The 20,614-nt window shown below is 66.7% G+C and overlaps 10 protein-coding genes across 10 annotated transcripts; 5 read left to right on the forward strand and 5 right to left on the reverse strand.

Annotated features, from left to right (window-relative positions):
• Nucleotides 1-64: 64 nt before the first annotated feature.
• On the forward strand, nucleotides 65-3,893 carry MICPUN_101909 (predicted protein; the record flags this gene model as incomplete). The annotated part of the gene is made up of 2 exons (XM_002507889.1): nucleotides 65-3,706; nucleotides 3,747-3,893. The coding sequence occupies 2 exons, from the start codon at nucleotides 65-67 to the stop codon at nucleotides 3,891-3,893; spliced, it is 3,789 nt and encodes a 1,262-aa protein (XP_002507935.1).
• A 215-nt stretch (nucleotides 3,894-4,108) lies between these two features.
• Nucleotides 4,109-5,514, reverse strand: MICPUN_108784 (DEK_C domain protein). Its single transcript, XM_002508182.1, has 3 exons — nucleotides 5,379-5,514; nucleotides 4,931-5,251; nucleotides 4,109-4,822 (listed from the first exon to the last, which is right to left on the reverse strand). The coding sequence occupies exons 1-3, from the start codon at nucleotides 5,506-5,508 to the stop codon at nucleotides 4,239-4,241; spliced, it is 1,035 nt and encodes a 344-aa protein (XP_002508228.1). The 5' UTR covers nucleotides 5,509-5,514; the 3' UTR covers nucleotides 4,109-4,238.
• A 106-nt stretch (nucleotides 5,515-5,620) lies between these two features.
• On the reverse strand, nucleotides 5,621-6,374 carry MICPUN_108785 (predicted protein). The gene has a single exon (XM_002508183.1). It carries the CDS (start codon nucleotides 6,367-6,369, stop codon nucleotides 5,659-5,661), a length of 711 nt encoding a protein of 236 aa, XP_002508229.1. The 5' UTR covers nucleotides 6,370-6,374; the 3' UTR covers nucleotides 5,621-5,658.
• Nucleotides 6,375-6,798: 424 nt separating this feature from the next.
• Nucleotides 6,799-7,695, reverse strand: MICPUN_84235 (predicted protein; the record flags this gene model as incomplete). The annotated part of the gene is made up of 2 exons (XM_002508184.1): nucleotides 6,799-7,410; nucleotides 7,525-7,695. Coding segments are annotated over 2 exons (783 nt in total), but the record flags the coding sequence as incomplete, so codon positions are not given.
• A 2,011-nt stretch (nucleotides 7,696-9,706) lies between these two features.
• Nucleotides 9,707-10,850, forward strand: MICPUN_108786 (predicted protein). Its single transcript, XM_002507890.1, has 2 exons — nucleotides 9,707-10,223; nucleotides 10,360-10,850. The coding sequence occupies exons 1-2, from the start codon at nucleotides 9,765-9,767 to the stop codon at nucleotides 10,813-10,815; spliced, it is 915 nt and encodes a 304-aa protein (XP_002507936.1). The 5' UTR covers nucleotides 9,707-9,764; the 3' UTR covers nucleotides 10,816-10,850.
• A 37-nt stretch (nucleotides 10,851-10,887) lies between these two features.
• Nucleotides 10,888-11,616, reverse strand: MICPUN_84407 (predicted protein; the record flags this gene model as incomplete). The annotated part of the gene is made up of 1 exon (XM_002508185.1): nucleotides 10,888-11,616. The coding sequence occupies one exon, from the start codon at nucleotides 11,614-11,616 to the stop codon at nucleotides 10,888-10,890; it is 729 nt and encodes a 242-aa protein (XP_002508231.1).
• Nucleotides 11,617-12,274: 658 nt separating this feature from the next.
• MICPUN_84125 (predicted protein) lies at nucleotides 12,275-13,474 on the forward strand (the record flags this gene model as incomplete). Its single annotated transcript, XM_002507891.1, has 1 exon — nucleotides 12,275-13,474. The coding sequence occupies one exon, from the start codon at nucleotides 12,275-12,277 to the stop codon at nucleotides 13,472-13,474; it is 1,200 nt and encodes a 399-aa protein (XP_002507937.1).
• Nucleotides 13,475-13,641: 167 nt separating this feature from the next.
• On the forward strand, nucleotides 13,642-15,696 carry MICPUN_60739 (predicted protein; the record flags this gene model as incomplete). The annotated part of the gene is made up of 1 exon (XM_002507892.1): nucleotides 13,642-15,696. One exon carries the CDS (start codon nucleotides 13,642-13,644, stop codon nucleotides 15,694-15,696), a length of 2,055 nt encoding a protein of 684 aa, XP_002507938.1.
• Nucleotides 15,697-16,213: 517 nt separating this feature from the next.
• On the forward strand, nucleotides 16,214-18,406 carry MICPUN_60740 (predicted protein; the record flags this gene model as incomplete). Its single annotated transcript, XM_002507893.1, has 1 exon — nucleotides 16,214-18,406. The coding sequence occupies one exon, from the start codon at nucleotides 16,214-16,216 to the stop codon at nucleotides 18,404-18,406; it is 2,193 nt and encodes a 730-aa protein (XP_002507939.1).
• Nucleotides 18,407-18,428: 22 nt separating this feature from the next.
• On the reverse strand, nucleotides 18,429-19,593 carry MICPUN_108787 (predicted protein). Its single transcript, XM_002508186.1, has one exon. The coding sequence runs from the start codon at nucleotides 19,371-19,373 to the stop codon at nucleotides 18,480-18,482; it is 894 nt and encodes a 297-aa protein (XP_002508232.1). The 5' UTR covers nucleotides 19,374-19,593; the 3' UTR covers nucleotides 18,429-18,479.
• Nucleotides 19,594-20,614: the final 1,021 nt, after the last annotated feature.

Raw genomic sequence — 20,614 nt, forward strand, 5'->3', positions numbered from 1 at the left:
GAGGGTTTGCGGACCTGACGCGATGTATTTCGCGTACGCGTGGCCCAAGGTGCTGGCCAGCGGGATGCAGCAGCGCGGGGACGAGCCCGTCGTCGCCCTCGAGCTCGACGCGGGCCTGGGTTGCCTGGCGGTGGTGATGGCTTCCTCCATCGAGATCTGGTCGACGGGGCAGCACCGAAGGCTCATCGGGCGGCACACGCGCGACCCGGAGGCGGTCGCCGAGGACGGCGCGTATCTGGCGGCCAGATGGCGCGGGGACGGGTTCGCACGGCTCGCGGTGGTCGCCGCGGGAGGTCGCGCGCGGCTCTTCGACGTCGTCTGGCCGAACGCATCGACCCCGCGAGACGCCGACGCGGACCCCGCCGCGTTGCCCGATCGATGCGAGCTCATCCTCCGCGCGACGCTCACCGTGGGCCCGGGCTCGATCGTCGGCATGATCCCCACCGCGGCGGACGACCTCCTCGACGGCGGCCACCGGCGGATGGGCTCGCTCCCGCCGATGCTCTCCCCGGTGAACGAGGAATCCGCCGCGCCGCTCAACGACGGCGTGTGCCTGTCCGTCGCCGGCGACGGCGACGTGCTGCTCCTGGGCACCTCCACCGGCCACATCGTGCAGTGCTCGTGGGACGCGAGGTCGAGCGCGGCCGCGGGCGGCGGCGGATCGAGCCACGACGTCGTGAGTCGCGGAGATCCCTGCGCCGACGGCGGCGACCATCGGCACGGCGCGGTGATCCGCCTGGACTACTCCACCGAGATGCGAGTCGCCGCGGCGGTGATGTCATCGGGAGCGTGCGCGCTTCTCAGGATAGACGACGCCGGGATCCCACCCGGGACGGGGACGGACGACGACGACGACGACGACGACGGTTTTGGTTTCACGGCTGTCGTCGCGGAGCGGCTTCGTTTGGAGCGTTGGCTCGGCGAAGGCGACGCGACGTGTGCATCGTTTTCGCCGCCGTCGCAGAGGACCGTCGCGGTGGGCGCCTCGATTGGGACGGTGCGACTGTATCGCGTGGACGCAGAGGCGGATTACGACGTCCACGTGGCGACCCCGTGGAGGGTGTTGAGCCCGGCGGACTGGGGGTACGCGCCGGGGGACACGGGGGGATGCGCCGACGTACGCTGGACGACGGACGGCGGCGGCGTGGCGGCGGGGTGGTGGCGGAGGGGTGTCGCGGTGTGGTCCGCGAACGGGTGCAGGCTCATGTGCACGCTGCCGCAGGGTGGGGGCACCGCGGGGTCGCACGCGGACACGGCGACCCGGGACCCCTGGGACGGGGTGGACGACGCGGCGGGGGGTCGAGACGGCGCGTCGACGGCGTCAGTCGCCGGCGCTGGTTTGAGCCCGAGACATTTCGCGGGGGGCAGGCCGACGAACGCGCGCGACCGCGAGGGGGGCGACGGCGGGACCGCGCGCCTGGCGTGGAGCGGCGACGGGTACCGACTCTTCGCGGCGTCCGCGTCGGGCGGCGGCGGGGTGGGAGGAGGCGGGGTGGGAGGAGGTGACGGCGAGGCGAGGCGCGCGAAGAAGGGTCGGCTGCGCGAGTTTTTATTCGCGGCGGCGTGCCCCGGGCATCACCTCGACGCGTCCACGCGGCGCGGCGCCCGCGCGCACCTGCTCAGGGCGGCGGACAGGGTCATAGTCGTCACCGGCGGGGACGAGGACGAACGCGCCGCGCGGCACGTGATGCTCCCGGACGCGTACGCGGCTCCGAACTGGCCCCTCAGGCTCGTCGCGGAGAGCGCCGACGGCCGAGACCTCGCGGCGGCGGGATCGCGCGGCTTGGTCCTGCACGACTTCAAGACGGGCAAGTGGAGGTTCTTCGGGGACGTGAGCCACGAGAGGGAGTTCGTCGCGACGGCGTTGGCGTGGCTGGAGGGTGGGGTGATCGCGGTGTGCGCGAGGTTGCGGGGGACCGGCGGCGGCGGCGGCGGGTCCTGGTTCGACTGGGGCGGCTCGTCAAAGGACACCGAGGCGGAGCGGCACGTCCTCCGCATGTACCCCAGGAACCACCTCAGCGTGACATCTGTGCTGTTGGAGCACGAACTCGCGACGGAGCCCGTCGCGATGAGCGCGTTGGGCAGGTTCCTCCTCGTGGCTACTCCGACGGACTCGGGGAACCTCGACGTCGTCGTCTTCGAGGTTGCCCTCATCGGCAATATGACCGGCCCGCGCGGCGGCGACATGGCGCGGGTTCGACCCGTGCGACGCGTCACCCTGCGCGATGCGAACGTCACCGGCAGGGTCAAGGAGCTCGCCCTCCTGCCGGCGATGCCTCCCCGGCCGGATTCGACGAGCCCGGCGGCGATGCGGGCGCAGGCGTCGGCGCTGGCGAACAGGGGCTCGCCTCGATCCGGCGCACTCGGCCTCGGGCTCCCGCCAACGCCATCGCCCCCGCCCGTCCCGGCGCACTTCATGATGCTCCGCGTCGGCGGCACCCTCTCGCTGATCGACCTCGGCTCGGACGAGAGCGAGGGGTGTACGTCGGAGCGGGTTCTGGCGGATGGCGTGGAGCGGTTCTGGATAGCGAGCGGCGGCGCCCTCGCGCCAAACTGCGACGCGGACGTGAGGTGGTCCTGGTGGACGTACGGTCGCGAGGGCACGCGCGTGTGGTACGTGCCCGTCACTGGCGTGCCCACGTTCCCCGCGCCCTCGCACGGCGGCGGGGGCGATTCCGTCGCATTCGCCGACCCGGAGCTGGAATTCGACAAGGAGGCGTACCCTCTCGGGATTAGCCTCGGCGACGGCGCCCCGCTCATCGTCGGAGCCACGCAGCGTTTGGCGTTCGCGAGCTGCTCCGACCAGCCGTGTTTCGAGCCCACGCCCAAGGTGCAGCCCATACTGCCCTGCATCCTGCGACACCTGTTGAGGCTGGGCGAGATGGGCGCGGCCATCGGCGCGGCGAGAGCCGCGGCGGGAAAGCCGAGGTTCACGCACTCGCTCGAGTGGCTCCTCTTCTCGTCGCTGGACCGCCACGCGGGTCCCAACTCCGTCGCGAATAAGAAGGACCCGGACGCGGCGAAGGAGGCGGAGAGGGCGCTCGCGGACGCGGTCCGGCTGTGTAGAGAGTTTCCAGAGTACCCGGATGTCGTGGTGTCCGTCGCGAGGAAGACGGATTCGCGGGAGTGGCCGGCGCTGTTCAAACACGCGGGAGATCCGGCGCTGCTCCAGGCGAACGCGCTCGCGGCCGGGCAGCTCAGGACCGCCGCCTGTTACCTGCTCGTCGTGGATAAGCTCGTGAGCGCGGACGTCGGGGCGAAGGCGGCGGGTGAGGTGCTGAGGGCGGCGCTGGAGAGGCGGAGGTACGGCTTGGTCGGCGAGCTCGTCCGGTTTTTGGCTCGGCCCGCGGTGGAGGCGGCTGCGGCGAGGGCGGCGCGGCGCTCGGCGGAGAAGAAGAAACGGCGCGGCGACGACGCCGATGAGGACGTCGGTATCGTCTCCGGGCTGTTCAGGTGGCTCGGCGCGGCGCCGGAACCGGCGAAATCCGAACCGGCGGACTCCGCGGGCTTGTCGCCGCGCCGATCCCTCGACGAAGAATTCGTCCAAACCCCCAAGGGTGTGGAGCACGTGAGCGGCGCGAGGGGCGGGGTGATCGCCGTGCTCCAGCCCGACCTACGCCGCGCGCTACGCGACCACGCCGCCGCCCTCGCCGCCGCCGTCGACCTCGGCGCGCTCGCCGCGTTTGCCCGAGAGACGGATTTTGACGTGGGGGCTTTTTTTCAGCGGGAGCTGTCCGACGTTCCAGGGGGCGGCGCGGCTCGGCTGGGCGACTTCCCCAGGGCTCTCGCCGCGGCCGCGGATTCCCTGCGACGACACGAGCAGCGTGCGGGGGGTTGGCCGGAGGTTGCGGCGATGCGGGCGGGTGTGGACGCGATGTTGGCGAAGATGGTAGCCGCCGGGTCCAGTGGAGTGGAGTGGTCGCTGGTGACGGCGACACTGACCCGACGCGTGGACGTCCTCGACAAGATTTTCGACGGACGGGACGAGGTTCTGGGCGCGTGGAGGGTCGCCGTGGAGCGGTGCGCGGGGGCGGCGAACGCGCGCGGGGATACCGCGCACGCTGCGTTCCTTCAGTCACTCAGGGAGGAGATGTGCGGACAATCGAACGGCGCTTAAAGTTTGATTTTTATTATAGCAACGGCTCCGCAGGATTCATGGCTCCTGGAGTGTCCATCGCATGCATGTGTCACGCGCGGGGAGCGAGCCTTGCGCGTCGGGGTTGTGTGTGTCCGTGCGTTTAGGAGATGTACTTCTCGGCGAACTCCTTGATGATGGACTTTTTGTCGTTGAGCGGGACGCCGAATTTTTCCTCGAGGTCGACGCGAATCTTCTTCATGGAGACCGACTCCAGGTTAACGCCGGCGAGCATCTCCTTGACCGCATACTCGAGTTCCTCGTCGGTGGGCGCCGTGGGGGCGGACGTCGCGACGGCGGGGCTGGGAGGCGGGGGCTCCTCCTTCTGGCTTGGCGCCGCCTCATCCTTGGCGTCTTCCTCCTCGGCAACCTCCTCTTCCTCCTCGTCTGACGCCTCCTCGTCTGACGCCTCCTCGTCTTCGGAATCCTCGTCTTCGGAATCCTCCGCCGCCGCCTTCTTCTTCGGGGCAGCCTTCTTCTTGGCACCGCCTTCGATAGCCTTTTCAAGCTTCTTGAGCAGTGCGGCCTGCCTCGCGGCCAGCGCATTGAGCTCGGCCTTGATTGCCTTGACGTCATCCGGGAGCTTGCCCGTGGAAACCTTGGCCCTCTTGGAGGCAGCCTTCTCCTTCTTGGCAGCCACCCTGTCGCGCTTCTTGGCAGCCTTCTCGCGCTTGGCTTCCGCGGCCTCTGTTGATGGGATTTGGTGAAGAGCGAGAGATGGTCAGAGACGCGTCGAGGGTATTGGGGAATGGTATGTCGGGTGATCGGTTGGGCATCACGAAGGTGGGCACTCACCCTTGAGGTTCTTGTTGCCGGACTGCGTGGGCTTCATGAGCCAAGCGAAGATTCGCTTCTCCTTGGCCTCCTTCTTGCCCTCCTCGCCCGATCCGCGAGGCAGGTCAAAGAGGTCCAGCAGCTGGTTCAGGGTGGCGTTGAACGCGCGCTTGAGCATGTCCTCCGCGCGGGTAGTGGCCTTCTCGTCGTCCTGGGGCAGGCCGGAGAAGGCGCGGATGTTCTTCTTGATAATCGTCGCCTTGCCGGGAGTGCCGAACATGAGGCGGTGGACCGTCTTGAGGAATTCATCGTCCGACCTGAACTTGCCGAGGGCGAACTCCACTGCGGGGATGGGCGGGGACAAAGTAGGGAGGGGTCAGTAAACTCGATCCAGGTCGGATCGCTTTCGACCGCCAGGCGAGCAATCGGGATTTTGAAAAGGAAGAGGTGGGACGCGGGTGGAACGCACCGTTGGGGATGTCTCCAACCTTGGTGCCGGCACCCTCGGGGATGACGAACTCCTTCTTGGTGGGAGAGGCGACCGAGTAGACCTCGACGGTCGCCTTGCGTTCGCGCTTCTCGCGGGGTTCCTCCGCCATCTCGTTGCGATCAAAAAGTGAGCCTTCACCGCTTTCGGTTTCACAGGACGTTTGACTGTTTGAACCGGAAACCTCTTTTCTTACTTGCGCTGCGAGCCAGCACATGTGTCTTGCTTGCTTGCTTGCTTCGTTAAAAAATGCTTCATCTGGCTACGATGGGTCTTGCCTGTTACCTCTTCCCAACCCCTCGGTGCGAAGCTCAGCCTGCAGGGGATCCATCTCCTCCTCCCCGCCCGCCCGCCGGTCACGCGAGTCGTAGTCCCCGTACGGATCGTCCCCGTACGGATCGTCGAACTTGAGCCACGCGAGGTCCAAATTTTCCCCGCCGCCCGAATCCGCGCTTGCCCCCCTCGCGCGATCCCTGCTCCGCTCCCGCCGAGCCCGCTCCCACTTGTCCTCTACGTCCTTGCGCCGCCTGCGCTCGCCGCCGACGTCGTCCTGGACGAAGGCGGCGGTGGCGGAGGATGAGGAGGAGGAGGTGGTGATGGTGGCCGGGGGTATTGACTCGTCGACGTCGTCCTCGTCGGAGGAATCCGCGCTGTCCACGACGCCGTAGACGTGGTGCGACCTCGACTTGGCCGGCATCTGAGCCGCCAGCCTGGCCTGCTTCTTGGCCGTCACCTGATGCCGGAGCTGAGCGCACACGTCGAACACGCGCCACTCCGGAACCTTGGACCTGCGACAGCACGCCTCCAAAAACGCGAGCGTCACCTTGCTCACCCGAACGTCGTACGCCTTGACGTCGTCGAAAACCTCCAGCGCGACGTCGACGAGGCCCTCGTGGCAGCACGCCTCGCACATCACCTCGAACACCTCGCGTCGCGCGCCTCCGTCCTCGGCGTTGCCGGACTCGCCCCTCATGCGCGCGGGCTTCAGAGCGGCGCGGCCCCCCGGCGACCGATACAGCTTGAGCGCGAATTTGAGCTCGCCGGTTCGCGCGGCGGCGGCGATGAGCGAGCGAATGGCGCCGGGCGACAGAACCTCCTCGGGGGGAACCTTACCCTTCTTGGCCTTGGCCTCCGCGGCGGCGGCGACCTCGCCCTTGAGCGGGCACGCGGGTCCGAGCGCGACCGGGGCGTCGTTCTCGAGGCTCCAGTCCCCCACCGCGTCCCAGTTGGATTGATCCTCCATCGACGCAATCTCTTGTTCGACAGTCATGCCCGTCGGGCTCGTCCGCTCGTCGTCCTCGTCCCAGGCGTTGGTCTCGCCCTCGCCCTCCGCGGCGACTCCCGTGACCGCCGCGCGCTCGAATGCCTCGATGGCGCGGCGGAGCATGCCCCGCGCCTCGCCCGAGTCCGTCGCCACCGCCGCTCGGCACAGCGCCTGCGTCAGCGCGGAGCACGTGGGCCGATCGGGGCGGTACCCAAGCCGGCGCATCCGCTGGTGAAGCGTCCACGCCCACTGCACCTGGCCCTCCGTGGCGCACACCTGGACGAGGGCCCTGTACGTCGGGGCGCTGGGCGAGTACCCGCGGACGTCCATCCACGACAAGATTCGTAGCGCGCGCTCCGCGTACGAAGCCCGGCACAGCGCTCGAACCACCCCCTCCAGCGTCGTGCGCTCAAACTTTCCGCGACGTCGGGCGATGGCCTTGACCTCGTCGAGCATATCGTCGATTCTGCCAGCCTCGGAGACGACCCGCACGAGCGCGTTCTGGCACCTGTCGTTGGGCACGACGCCGCGCTCGCTCATCTCCGACAGCAGCGCGTACGCCAGCTCGGCGGGATCGACGTCGGACTCGCCGGCGCCGGATGACGCAAAGTGCCGACACGCGTTGAGCAGGCACCCAAACGTGACAACCGTCGGAGATACCCCCGCAGCCTTCATCTTACCGTACGTCTCGAACGCGGCGTTTGGATCGCCCCCCTTGCTCTGCGCGTCGATGAGCGCGGTGTAGATGAACTCGTTCGCCGGTCCCGTCGTGTCATCCGCCTCCGCCTCGGCAAACACCCTCGCAGCCGCCGCGGCTCCCTCACCCTCGGGAGCCGTCCTGGACGCCGATGCCATCAGGCTCACGTACGTCCGCTTCGACCTCGGCACGCCCGCGGCGATCATGTCCTTGAGCAGGGCCGACGCCCGTGCGGACTTGTTGGACGCGACGCACGCGGCGATGAGCGTGTTGTAGGTGATCGTGTCCGGGGCGTTGGACTCGAGAAACGATTCGGCGTTGGCACCCTCCGCCCGCATCTCCTCGTAGAGCGCAAACGCCCTGTCCGCCCTACCCCTCGCGGCGTACAGCGCGATGGCGGCGTTGCGCACGGCTGTAGTCGCCGAGGCTTCGGGCGGCGCGCTCTCGAACACCTCGAGCGCCTCCTCCTCTTCCCTCGGCGCGCCCCTGCACGCGGTGAGCGCGGATGCCAGGGTGTAGGGCTCCAGCGGGTACCCCCGGGCGCGCATCAGCCTCAACGCGCCCAACGCCTCCTTCGCGCGCCCCGCCCTCGCGCAGACGCTCATGAACGCGCTCCACACCGCCGCGTTGGGCACCTTGCACCCCCCCCCGCCCTCCACGAGCGTTGCGAGGATGGACCCCGCTCGCTCGACGGCGTCATCCCCGGACCAGGATCCCGCGGCGACCCCGCGCGCCAGCGTCGTCAACAGGCTGGACACCGCGTGGTTATTCGCCCCCATCCCCGCCTCGGACGCCCGCCTGTACACCTCCAGCGCCCACCTCACGTTATCCGCGCTCCGGGTACCGCCGTCGTTCGCCGCCGCGGACAGCGCGGCTCCGTACGTCCTGTCCGTCGGCGTTATGTCCTCGTCGGCGTCAATCTCCGCCAGGACGTCCTGCGCCGCGCGAAGGTTCCCGGCGCGCGCGGCGGCGGTGATGAGCGAGTTGTACGTGCGCACGTTGGCCGCGCACTGGCCGGCGTCGCGCATGGCGTCCACCGTCCCCTTCGCCTCATCGTACAGACCCATCCGGGCGCAGGCGTCTACGTACGCGTTCATCACCGCCTGGTCGCACGCGCCCTCGGTCACCGCGCGTCGCAGCGCCGCCTCGGCGCTTCGCAAATCCCCGCACTTGCCCGCGGCGGAGATGAGGCCGCTGTAGGCGAAGGCGTCGGGGGCGAGGCCGTGGCGGGAGTACAGGTCGAACGCGGCGACGGCTGCGGCGTGATCTTTGGCCTGCGCGCAGGCGCCCAGCACGCTCGAGTAGAGCCGCGGGTTGGGCGGCAGCGATTGGGCGTAGCGGAGGGCGAGGTCGAGCCTGCGCGCGTCCTTGCACGCGCCCAGGAACTGCTTGTGCGCGGGGTTGAGCCTGCGCCCGACCTCTCGCATCAGTGCCCGGCGGTTGCGACGATTCCCACCCTTCTTCGCGGGGCGCCTCCGGTCGTCTTCGCCGCCTCTCGTCGCGCCGACCCACCGTCCCTCGTCGTCGTCCTCGTCGCTCGCGCCGGACGACTCGTCGTCGGCGCCGACCGCGGCGACGCATCCCTCGAGGTCACCGCGGCGCAACGCGACGTCGAACGCGTCGACGATGGCGGCGGCCGCCCTCACGTCCTCCGGCGAGAGGCTCGCGAAGTTTCGCAGCGGCGACGGGACGCGCGAGCCGCCCCGGCCTCGCGCGCCCCGGCCCCGCGCGCCCCGGCCCCGACCGTTCGCCGGCGCGGCCTTCGCCGGCGTCCCGACGTTGGCGTCGTCCTCCACCCCGGTCCCGCGCGGATCCGCGACCGCCCCGACGACGACGTCGCGCGCCCTCGACGCGACGCGGTGCGCCCCGTCGAATCGCTCCGAATCGCCGCTCCTCCGAGGCCCGGGCGCGACCGCGACCGTCCACGGCCTTCGTGACGCGCCGCGCGCCGCGGAGACGGGCACGCGCGACGGTCGCGCCGTTAACACGCGCACCGCGCCGCCGAACGTCCCGCCCATTCTCACCGGGCACGCCAACGTCATCCCGTTGGCGGCCGTGGGATAGTGTGGCTAAGAAAAAGCGAGGGGCGCAAGACTCGTGACCGCTGGTTTGTGTTTTTGATTACAGATAATTTGTGGCCGAACGGTCCTGGAGATTCCACGTCAATTGTGAGAAAAACGGAATATGTTGAACTGTGTACGCGTGTAATTGTTTTGTAGGATATGTGTTAACATCGCTTCTTCGATTCCTCGGACTGCTCCCCATAGCGAACGCGTACGCGGAGTTGCGGCCACACTGCAGAACGCAGGGCTCCGGAACACCTTTCGGCGCGCGCGGCGGCAGGATGGACGAGTACGACGACGAGGGCCTGACGTGCCACACCGCGCCCGGCGTGGTGTTCACCACCATGGACGACCTGAAGGAGCACTACCGCTCCGACTGGCACCGATACAACCTCAAGCGCAAGGTGGCGGGCCTCCCCGTGGTTGGCAAGGAGCTCTTCGAGCGCGTCATGCAGCAGGCGGCGGCGGGCAAGAACGGCGCGCAGAAGGTGACGGGCACCTCCCACCTGAAGCGCCCGGACGAGCTCCCGCGGTCGGCGCAGAGGGCGCAGAGGTTCGTTCAGTGGGCGGAGAACCACAAGGAGGAGATCCAGGAGGCTGAGGAGTACGCGCGCAGGCTGGCGGCCGGCGAGATCTCGGACGGCGAGGACCACGAGGACGGCACTGGCGAGGATGGCGCGGAGCACGACGAGGAGGGCGAGTCCGACGACGACGGGGACTGGGAGTCCATGGCGTCGGACGAGGCGGAGGAGGTACTCGCGCGTATGGAGAAGATGGCGATGGAAGACCAGGACGACGAGGAGGTGCGCCCCGACCCCGCGGAAACCGAGACGAGACGACGGCGACGCCCGACGTTTTTCGTCGCCCCAAATTTTGCCACCCCCTCGCGAGCGCCGACGCCGACGAACCGACCTAAACCCCGTCGCCCCCACATCGCAGGACTACGGCTCCGAGAGCGATGACGACGACGAAGAGATGCAGCTGGACCTCTCCAACGCCCCCGTTCGCCTCGCGGACAACGGGTACGAGCTCATCATCACCCGCGACGACGGCACCAAGAAGCGCATCGGCCCGCGCGAGCTCCGCCGATACTACCGCCAACGGCACAGACCGGAGGACAACAGGCAGTCGGTGCTCGCCATCAAGGCGGAGAACGCCGAGCGCGGTTTGGTCGCCGCGCGCGTCGGCACCGGCGGCGATAAGCTGGCCAAGTACGATCAGAACGGTCGGTTCTACGGCGTGCCGCCGCACATCGCGGCGCTGGTCAAGAGGGCGCAGAAGGCGGCGAGGAGGTACGAGGGGAGCAGGATGATCATGGGTGGCAGCGGGAACAAGAAGTTCGACCTCAACGGGCAGAACGTTAAGACCAAGCTGCCCAAGGCTTGTCCGTATTAGTCTCGGTTGTAACGCAGCGTGGTACGCGTTCTCCCCTCTGTTACCCTTGTCGCGAAAGACTACTAGACTCTACTAGATGAGGTCCAGGGCTCCATCCTCGAGGAGGCCCTTGATGAACCTGTATCTCACCATGATAATGTCACCCTGGTCCAGGTCCATGGTGTTATCGGGGTCGTTCGGGTCGAACATCACGTCTCGCCTGTCCTCGCGCACCCTGCAGAACACGTGCTTGTCGAGGTTTGGCTCGGGCACCATGTCCATCTCGGCGTCATCCTCCTCGATCTGCTGCAGCATGCTGGAGTACTTCTCGGGCATCTGGCCCAGCACGCTGCCGAAATGCTCCTCGAGCATGTTAACGTAGTCGGTGGCGTACTTCTGCTCCTGCGGCGACAGCTTCGCGAACTCGTTCGTCTCGGGCTTGACCACGTGCACCGCGTACTTCTCGATCTTGAACAGCCTGGTGCGGTAGTACGCGCGGATCAAGAACCGGACCCTGTTGAGCTCCGCTTGGTAGATGTGCGCCATGAGGTCGTCCATCCCGCCGCCGCCGCCACCACCACCACCTCCTCCCGCCGCCGCCGCCGCCTCCCTGCTCTGCTGCACCACCAGCTCCTGGTCCTCCACCTTGGCCATCACCTGCTCCAGCAGGTCGTGTTCGAACGGCAGGAGCTCTGGGGCGTTCTTCTCGTTGACGTACGCCCGCTTCAGGCGCGCCACGATGTTGGTGGGGTCCTGCTGCTGCTGCTGGCTCGCCTCGGCGAGGATCTCGGCGAGGTCATCTTGCTGGGAAGCTTCGGCCATCGCGACTTTGTGCGGCTGTCGACGCGCCCGCGCTCCTTCGATTGCCCCGAATTTGACCTTGAAACTGGACCTTGGCGCCCAAGAGAAATCGGCAATTTAGGCTCCGCTCACTTCCCTTCGAGCGCGAGGCGCGCGCGAGAGCGAGACATCCGGCGCCGACACCGAATCTCAGGAGGAAGATGGAGACCAGGGATCTTTATCCGTGGGCCACCCTGGACCGGGCCGGAGAGGGATACGAGGACGAGGTCAAGGACGAGCCCTTGAGCGACGAGCCATGGCCGAAGCGCACGCTCAAGGAGCGGGTGCTGATGCACCAGAAGGCGACGCTGGAGTTCTTCGGGAAGGATAACTGGATGCTCACGTCCCCGCCCATGCACGAACGGAGTGCGAAGCTGAAGATGGCGATCAAGGTGAGCTCCCGGCCCTTTTCTCAACCGCACAACCCCGCGATCGGACGCCAGCCGTGCGGTAAAAACCTAACCTCGAGTGCTTTTCCCTTCGTCCCACGCAGATCCGCGACGAGTACCAGGCGGTGCGCAACATGCCCGCGCCCGAGATCCAGCCGAAGAAGAAGAAGCGCGACGGCGACGACGAACGCGCGGAAACCGGCGCCGCCGCGGCGCCCGGCCCCGCCTCCGTGGACGCCGCGATCCCCGGCATGGACGCGGCGAAGGCCGCGAAGAAGGGCAAGGAGACGGACATCTCCAAGCTGATCGACTCCATTGACGACGACGAGAAGGAAAAGGCGCGCGCCGGCGCCGACGCCATCGTCGAGTTCAAGGGCGAGGCCGGAACGATCGTACCGGAGACGAAGAAGCGGTACAACTACAGCGCGCAGATCATCCCGCGGCTCGCGAGCAAGTGGCCGAAGCCCCCTTGGCACGCGCCGTGGAAGCTCTACCGCGTCATCTCCGGCCACCTGGGTTGGGTTCGAAGCGTCACGGTGGACCCCTCCAACGAGTGGTTCGCGACCGGATCCGCGGATCGAACGATTAAGATCTGGGACCTCGCCTCCGGGCAGCTCAAGCTGACGCTGACGGGTCACATCGAGCAGGTGATGGGCCTGGCGGTGAGCGACAGGCACCCCTACATGTTCTCGTGCGGCCTCGACAAGATGGTCAAGTGCTGGGACCTCGAGTACAACAAGGTGATCCGCCACTACCACGGTCACCTCTCCGGCGTGTACTCGCTCGCGTTGCACCCCGCGCTGGACGTGTTGATGACGGGCGGCAGGGACAGCGCGTGCAGGGTGTGGGACATGCGGACCAAGACGCAGGTGTTTTGCCTCTCCGGCCACGACAACACCGTCGGGTCCATCGTGTCGCAGGAGAACAACCCGCAGGTGATCACCGGCTCGTACGACAGCACGGTGAAGTTCTGGGATCTCGCCGCGGGTAAGTGCCAGCACACTCTGACGTACCACAAGAAGGGCGTGAGGGCGCTCGCGCTGCACCCCAGGGAGTTTACGCTCCTGTCGGCGTCGGCGGATAACATCAAAAAGTTTGCGCTGCCCAACGGCAGGTTCATGCACAACATGCTGTCGCAGCAGAAGTCGATCGTGAACTCGCTCTCGGTGAACGAGGACGACGTGGTGGTGAGCGGCGGTGACAACGGGTCGCTATACTTCTGGGATTACAAGAGCGGGCACAACTTCCAGCAGGCGGCGCCCAAGGTTCAGCCGGGTTCGATGGAGTCGGAGGCTGGCATATTTGCCTCTGCGTTTGACCGCACGGGAACCCGCCTGATCACCGTGGAGGCGGACAAGACGATCAAAATGTGGAAGGAGGACGAGGACGCCACGCCCGAGACGCATCCCAACCTGGAGTTCCACCCGCCGCGCGACCTTCGGAGGTTTTAGACACACCCCTAGTCATGAAATTCATTCGCTCTAACTTTTCGAGCTCCAACGAGGACGACTCGTGGGCTATGATAAACAGCACTTCGACACCCCGAGTCACACCGGAAGTCGCGCCCGCGCTGTCGTATCCGCGGGCGTGCGTCACCGCCGTGGGCGACGTCGACGCGATGGGTAACAGCGTGGGGAAAGAGGCGACGGTTCAGGAGAGCGTCGCGGGCGATACCGGGCGGCCGCCGCGGAAAGAGCACGAGGCGACGCGCGGATCCGCCGCCGCCGACGAGAGGAGGACGACCGAGGACTCCCCGACTCTCGTCAGCGGCCTGCGCCTCGTCGAGGGCATCGTCGACACGTCGGGATCCCCGTCGGAGCACGATATCCTCGTGGCGTGGATCCGCGGCACGCTCGAGCGCGGCCGAGCGGGCGAACTCCCCGGCAACACCTACGCGCCCATCCCGGAGAAGTGGCGCAAGCGCAACCAGAGCCGCGAGATGCTCCAGTTCGGCACGTACACGCACAGCAACCGCGTGGAGACCCACGTCCCGGTCGCGCCCTTACCCCCCGAGCTCGACGCCGTCGTCGACGCGCTCATCGCCCGCGGGGCGCTCACCGAGCTTCAACGACCGGACTCCTGCACCATCAACCTGTACGGCCCGGGCCAGTGGATCCCTCCGCACATCGACAACCCCGCGTTCGACCGACCGTTCGTCACCGTCTCGCTGTGCTCCGAGCAGCCGATGGTGCTGGGCCGGGGGATGGTCTGGCCCGAAGGCGGTCGAGGGCCGTGTGGTGACGACGAACGGCTCAACGAGGAGCACGCGCTGTCGCTCCCGGTGGGATCCGCCGTCGTCGTCGAGGGCGAAGCCGCCGACGAGTACGAACACGCCGTGCCGCCGGTGACGGCCGAGCGCATATCCCTCACGTTCAGGCGACGGGGGCGACCGGGGCGGGAGATGGACGAGAGGACGGAGCGCGCGGAGCGGTGCAGACGGCGGTGCAGGGACGTGCGCGGGGCGATCGTCGCGGCGGCGGAGGCGCGGGCGGGGGGCGTTCGTCGAGGGTTCGGACCGGTGGGTCCAATCGGCGCCATAGGCCGGGTGGGACCGCCACCGGCGAAACCGGCGGGTCGGCGCGAGGGAAGCGTGATCAAGAAGCCGATGGACGACGACGCGGAGGATGTCGTCGGAGGCGGGGTGTTGAGCAAGAACGCGGCGAAGAAGGAGGCCAGGAAGGCGGCCAAGGCGGCGGCCAAGGAGCGAGCCCGGAAGGCCAAGCCGACGACGACGGCCGTCGACGGCACCGTGTTCGAGAGGAAGGAGAAGGTTCGCTCGTGTCCCGCCTGCCCGCCGGATCTCCTCCCGCCGACGACGAGCGATGCGAACGAATCTCAGTGTGCAGACGCCAGCTGTGTCGCCCCCCCTATGTATGGGGAGGACGCCGGCGTGCCCGTCGCCGAGGCGCTTCCCTCGGTGGAGCGCGTTCACGTGCAGCGCGTGTACGACGCAGTGGCGACGCAGTGGCACGGCACCAGGTACAGGGCCTGGAGCGGGGTGGAGGACTTCGTTCGTCGCGTCGTCCAACCCGGGTCCCTCGTCGCCGACGTGGGGTGCGGCAACGGCAAGAACCTGCCGGAGGTTGAATCCCTCGGCGGGTTCGGCGTGGGTTGCGATTTTTCCGTCGGGTTGCTCGAGATCTGCGCCGTCGAGCGCGGGCTCGAGGTTTTCGCCGGCGACGCCACGTGCCTGCCCCTGCGATCGAGATCGTTCGACGTCGCGCTCAACATCGCGGTGCTTCACCACGTGTCCAGCGAACCCAGGCGGCGTAAGCTGGTCACCGAGACCATGCGACTGTTGACCGTGGGCGGGACGGCGCTGTTCTACGCGTGGGCGCTGGAGCAGGCGGACGGCGGCGTGAGCGGGCACCACTTCGAGTCGCAGGACGTCCTCGTGCCCTTTCACAAGAAGGCTGGCGTGCAGGGTAAGGTGGTGGTCACCGGCGGGAGTGGTTCGGGGGAGAAGGAGGGAGAGGAGACGCGGGCGGGCGGAGCCGCGGGCGAGGACGACGACGGGGACCCGACCGCGCCGAGGGTGTATCAGCGGTACTGCCACGTGTACAAGGAGGGCGAGCTGGAGACGTTGTTCGAGCACATCAAGTCGTGGGTCAAAGTGAACCGCGTGTACTTCGACTGCGGCAACTGGTGCGTGGAGGCTGAGCGGATAGCGTAGTGGACTAGTAGCTAGAAAACTGCGGCGATATTTTTTGAACTGACGTCGACTCTCGGCACCTTTGCTGCAATCTGGGTGCCAGTTGTCGTCACCGAAGTGGAGGAAAAAATTCGCGCCACCTGAGGGACATTGCCCATAGGCCGACGAGACGAAAAAGGTTTTTTGGACCTTTTTTCCTCGGACGAATCTGCAAACGCCGATCTCGCGCGCCTCTTGCGGCCCTCTGATTGGCTGAAATGTTTCATCCGCGAGGCTGGCTGGCAGCACCCGGATTCGCTGAACCTACAGACAGACGACCCCGCGCGGAGCCCCAGGAGCGCACGTTGAGCGCTGGTGAGAGGGGCGCGCGTCGGTGGATAGTCAGGCGTAGGTGAAAAGGCGAGCGCGAGGTCGAGCCGGCGGTGCTGGACCCGGGTGCTGGGCCTTTGGGGGGGGGTGTCCGGAGGGGTACACATTCTCTGCGAGCCTTGTTAGAAGCGTCGCCCGTCGTCAGGGGGGTTCGGCGTGGGACGGAGCGATGGCGTCGCACGCGCTGGTAGCCTCGCACGCCACGGCGGCGGCGCTGCTGGGGTGTAATCGTCATCGGCGTAGAGTTTCCGTCGCGAGGTGGCACCGATGCGTCGTCGTCGCGTCCTCTTCCGGCGGAGACCCCGCGGGACGCAGACGAGGGGACGGATCATTCGAGGCTTCAACCTCGTCCGCGTCGACCCCGTCCCCGTCGCGCGCGCGCAAGAACCGCGCGGCAGCGTCCAAGCCCCGCAACGCGATCGCCACGGGCTCGGGAGAGTGGGACTCCGACGACGACGCCTCCGTTCCGTCCGCCGGTCCCCAGCCCCCCGCGCGCGCGCCGGCCGATCGCGCGGCGACGACGCGCCCACCCAAGGCGAAGCCGCGGGCCAAGGCGCGCGACTCCCCTTCCGAGGACACCGAGCTGGTCATGGTGCTCGAGCGCCGCGGCGAGGGATGGTCCGAGGAGGTTTTTCCCCACGTGGTCATGAAGCGCAGGCCGGTGGAGCGCAAGGCACGACCCGCCGCCAAGGCTGCCAAGGCTGACACCGCCGAGCTCTACCTGGAGGAGCGCCTCGGTTTTTCGCGAGACGACGCCGTCGCGACAATCAGCGCCGCCGCCGCGTGGAGGGTGACGCCCCGCGGCCGCGCGCTCGTGGACAAGAAGATGATGCGCGCGGTTCAGAGCAACACCCGGGACGCCATCGAGTGCATGCGCCAGGTGGGCGCGTCCGAGGAGGACATCCCCAAGCTCATCCGCGACACGCCGCAGATCCTCGCCATTGTGCCCATCAACGAGTGGAACCGCCGGCTGCTGGAGTACGTGGTGCGAACCAAGGTGCCGGGCGGCGGGAGGCTCGGCCCGCTCAAGCTCTCCAACCGCGGGCGCCTGCCCAAGGAGGAGAATCGCAAGGGCGAGGCGATGAAGCCCTGGGTCAACGAGGTTCGCGAGCTTCGTCGGTTCGGCAGGCTGACGCAGGAGCAGATGTACATGCTCGACGTCGCCGGCTTTGACGCCAACGTCAAGGAGACGAAGCGAATCGGGGAGTCGAGGCGCACGTGGGAGATGTGGTTCGACGAGCTCGTGGAGTACCAGTGCAAGCAGGGCACCGTCAACATACCGGAGGAGCGCGCGGACGCGGGCCTGGGCCTCTGGCTCAAGCGGCAGAAGGAGAAGCACCGCGAGGGGAAGCTCGGGACCAAGGCGCTCAAGCGCCTCGTCGCCATCGGCGTCAACTTCGAGGGGTACTACCCCCAGAGCCCGATCAAGCCCAAGCGCGGCCGACCGCCCAAGAATGCCTCCAAGACGGACGCGGCGGAGGCTGGCGTATCCCGGGATGAACGCGGCGAGGGTCTCGTCTCGAACGGGGGGTCCGACTGCACCGTCGAGGGTTTGGCGGGGGCGTCGGAGGGGACGAAGGATTGGCGCCGCGTCCTCGGCCCCGACGGCGTCGAGTACGTGTACGAGCTGAAGCGTTGGCAGTCCGTGGAGGGCGAGTTCATCGAACCGCCGCTCGGGTCACCCCTGGCGGTGTGGCTCGCGAGGGTGAGGGCGCGGGCGGCGGATGACGCCGAGGACCCGCTGCCGGACGCGGAGCGCGAGGCTCTCGTGGACGCGGGCATCGAGCTCGAGAACTTCTCGCCCGTGTGGCTGGGCGAGCTGGAGAAGTTTTACGGCCTAAGGCAGCACAGGGTGACGCTCCACGATCCGGTGGCGCAGCGCGCGTTCGTCGAGGAGCAGAGGCAGCTCGCCGCGGAGGGGAAGCTCTCGACGGCGAAGCTCCGGCGGCTCAAGGCGGCGGGGGTGTCTGGCATCTCCGGCGCGCTTCAGCTCGACTTTCTCACCCTGGACTCGATCGACGAGCTCGACGACGAGGAGTTCGCGCCATGGCCCACCGCCGCGCCGCGCAGCGAGGACCCGGAAGACCTCGTGCAGTCGCTCATGCGCGAGAACGTCGTCGCGGCGGCTGCGGCTGCGGCGGCGAGAGCCGAGGCTGAGCGCACGCGGGAGACTCCGAGGACGAGGAGGGCGCCGGCGGCTCGAGCGCGAAGGCGACCGATGGCTCCCATCGCGCCCGGCCCGAGCGGCGTGAAGAAGGAGGAGGGTCTGGGGTCCATGGACGATGACGACGAGGAGGAGGTGGTGGAGGAGGAGGAGGTTGTGGCGGCGGATCCTCCCGAGTTTGAGAGGGCGAGGACCTGAGCAGAGCAAAGTTTATTGTAGTCCACCTTACGCAACTTGTATTTTACAGCAGAGACTTTCAATGTGGCGTTCATCACACCCTGCCGCCGAGCGCGCTCGAGATGCTTCCATTATTGCCCGCCGAGCCAGCGCTGCCCGAGTACCTCGCGTCGTTGGCGTACTTGTGGAATATCGGGTGCAGGTCCAACCTCCCTTGCCTGACGATCTGGTACAGCTCCCACGCCTGGTTGCACACCCAGCCGCCGACGAATATGGTCAGGAAGTTCAGGTAGACGGCGCCGAGGCAGACGATGAGGAGCCCGAAGACGGCGGACACTGCGACGGTGATGTTCGCGGTGGTTCCGACGGGCACGCCGCAGAGGAGCATGCAGCTGACGAGAATACGCCCGCCATCCAGCGGGTACGCCGGGCAAAAGAGGTTGAACAGGAACAGCGAGAGGTTGATGACGATGGCGTGCCTGCACAAGTCCGCGAAGAAGGCGCCGCTGAAGGTGAGCGTCGCGTCGCCGTCCGCGGACGCGGCGAGAAGGATGACCCACACGATCATCTGCGGGATGTGGGTGAGGGGACCCGCGACGGAGACGAACAAGTCCTCCTTCGCCTCGCCCGAGTGGCCGATGAACGCGAGTCCTCCGAGGGGCCACAGCAGGATGCCCTCGACCGTGCCCCCGACCCGATACGTCGCCCAGCAGTGGCCGAGCTCGTGAATGAGGACGGTTCCGAACAGAATCGGGCCGTTAACGAGGAAGAGCATGAAGCCGTACTCCGAGTCACCCTCCAGTCCGCCCTGGATGAAGCCCAGGACGCTTACGATAACAATGTAGGCGACGAAGAGCTTGTGGACGCGCAGCGGGATGCCGAAGAGCGAGCCGCATGGGTAGGATCCATCCACGAACCCATTGCTCTGACCCAGTGTGGTCTCCTGCGTGGCGCTCTGAGGTGGGGGCGTGGCGTAGTTTCCGCTCATCGTAGGCAACAGTGAGGAACGACCCGGCGGCACCCTCCCTTCAAAACGAACGTCAGCGTGGAAAATTTTGGAAAACAATGAGGTGACATTTTGACAGCTAGCACTAAAAGTACCCGAAGGCAACAGCAAACTTCACTCTGCCGCGCGGGATAAGTCGACGAAAGTCACTCCAGGATACCTAATAGGGTTAGGGCTAGACGCATCGCCTCGTAAGTGCGCCGATCAAGTATCTCGCGTATCCTATCCGCGAGTTCTGACGGAGGTGAAAGGGTCGAATTATCAAGACGCCATTGCCAAGTTCGCCAACTGCTGGCGAGCTCCTCGATACACTCTGCCAAGTGAAATGGTTCGCAATCCGTTCTGGCTTTTTGGAGATACCTCGGGAAATCATAAGCCAGCGCAAGAGCGTGGCGCTCGTCCCACAGTTCTATGGGAATGAATTCATCATCTTGCTGCAGCTTGTTTACGATTTCCTCGGCTTCATCAACACCTTCTGCACGACTGCGATTGCACCTTTCCATCAGCTCGTAAAAGATGAACATTGTGTCATACCCTGAGTTCAAAATTCCACCGCCTGCAAAAACCTCGCGGATATTGGTATCCTCATAGCGAAATCCGCATGACGCCATCGCCAGAGAAACCGACGCAGCTGCCTCCGACGAAAAGTCTTGCGTCTCTGAAATCAATCCTTTGAACACCAGGTTCTCCAGTCCAAACACCCTGCCCCACGTATGAAATGGGTCGACTTCCTCAGGGTGATGAAACAGCCGACGATAGTTATGCAAAATCATGTTAAAGAGTCCTCTGACACTCAACCGTGCTCCAGATCGATGTGGTTTATACTTGCATCCGCCGACTGTGAATCCTCGCATCCTGGATGTTCGCAACTCTTTTTCGCTTTCATCTCCATCGGCATCTTTGCTTACGTCACCAAACGCGGTTACACGCCGACGCTTTCGCTCTGCAGCATCCTCGGGGAGCGGTCCTAGGACTAGTGAGGGCCAAGCAGAGGCTGTCTGCGGATCATCCACGATATCTGACGGATTCGGCCAATTTTGTACCGTCTGTGTCACAAGTCTCACCGCGGGTCCCCATGGGATTTGGTCAAAGGATAGAGCGTCAAACGGTGGCATCGGCGCTTTGTGCATAGCCTTCAACGATACTCCGACCACACGAGCCCTGAGCAGCGACCACTCGGTTTTTGGATTGGGAGGCCGCAAAACCTGCGAGGCCCAACACGT

The sequence above is a fragment of the Micromonas commoda genome, chromosome 8 (genome assembly GCF_000090985.2).
Source record: "Micromonas commoda chromosome 8, complete sequence".
In the NCBI taxonomy this organism is placed as follows: domain Eukaryota; kingdom Viridiplantae; phylum Chlorophyta; class Mamiellophyceae; order Mamiellales; family Mamiellaceae; genus Micromonas; species Micromonas commoda.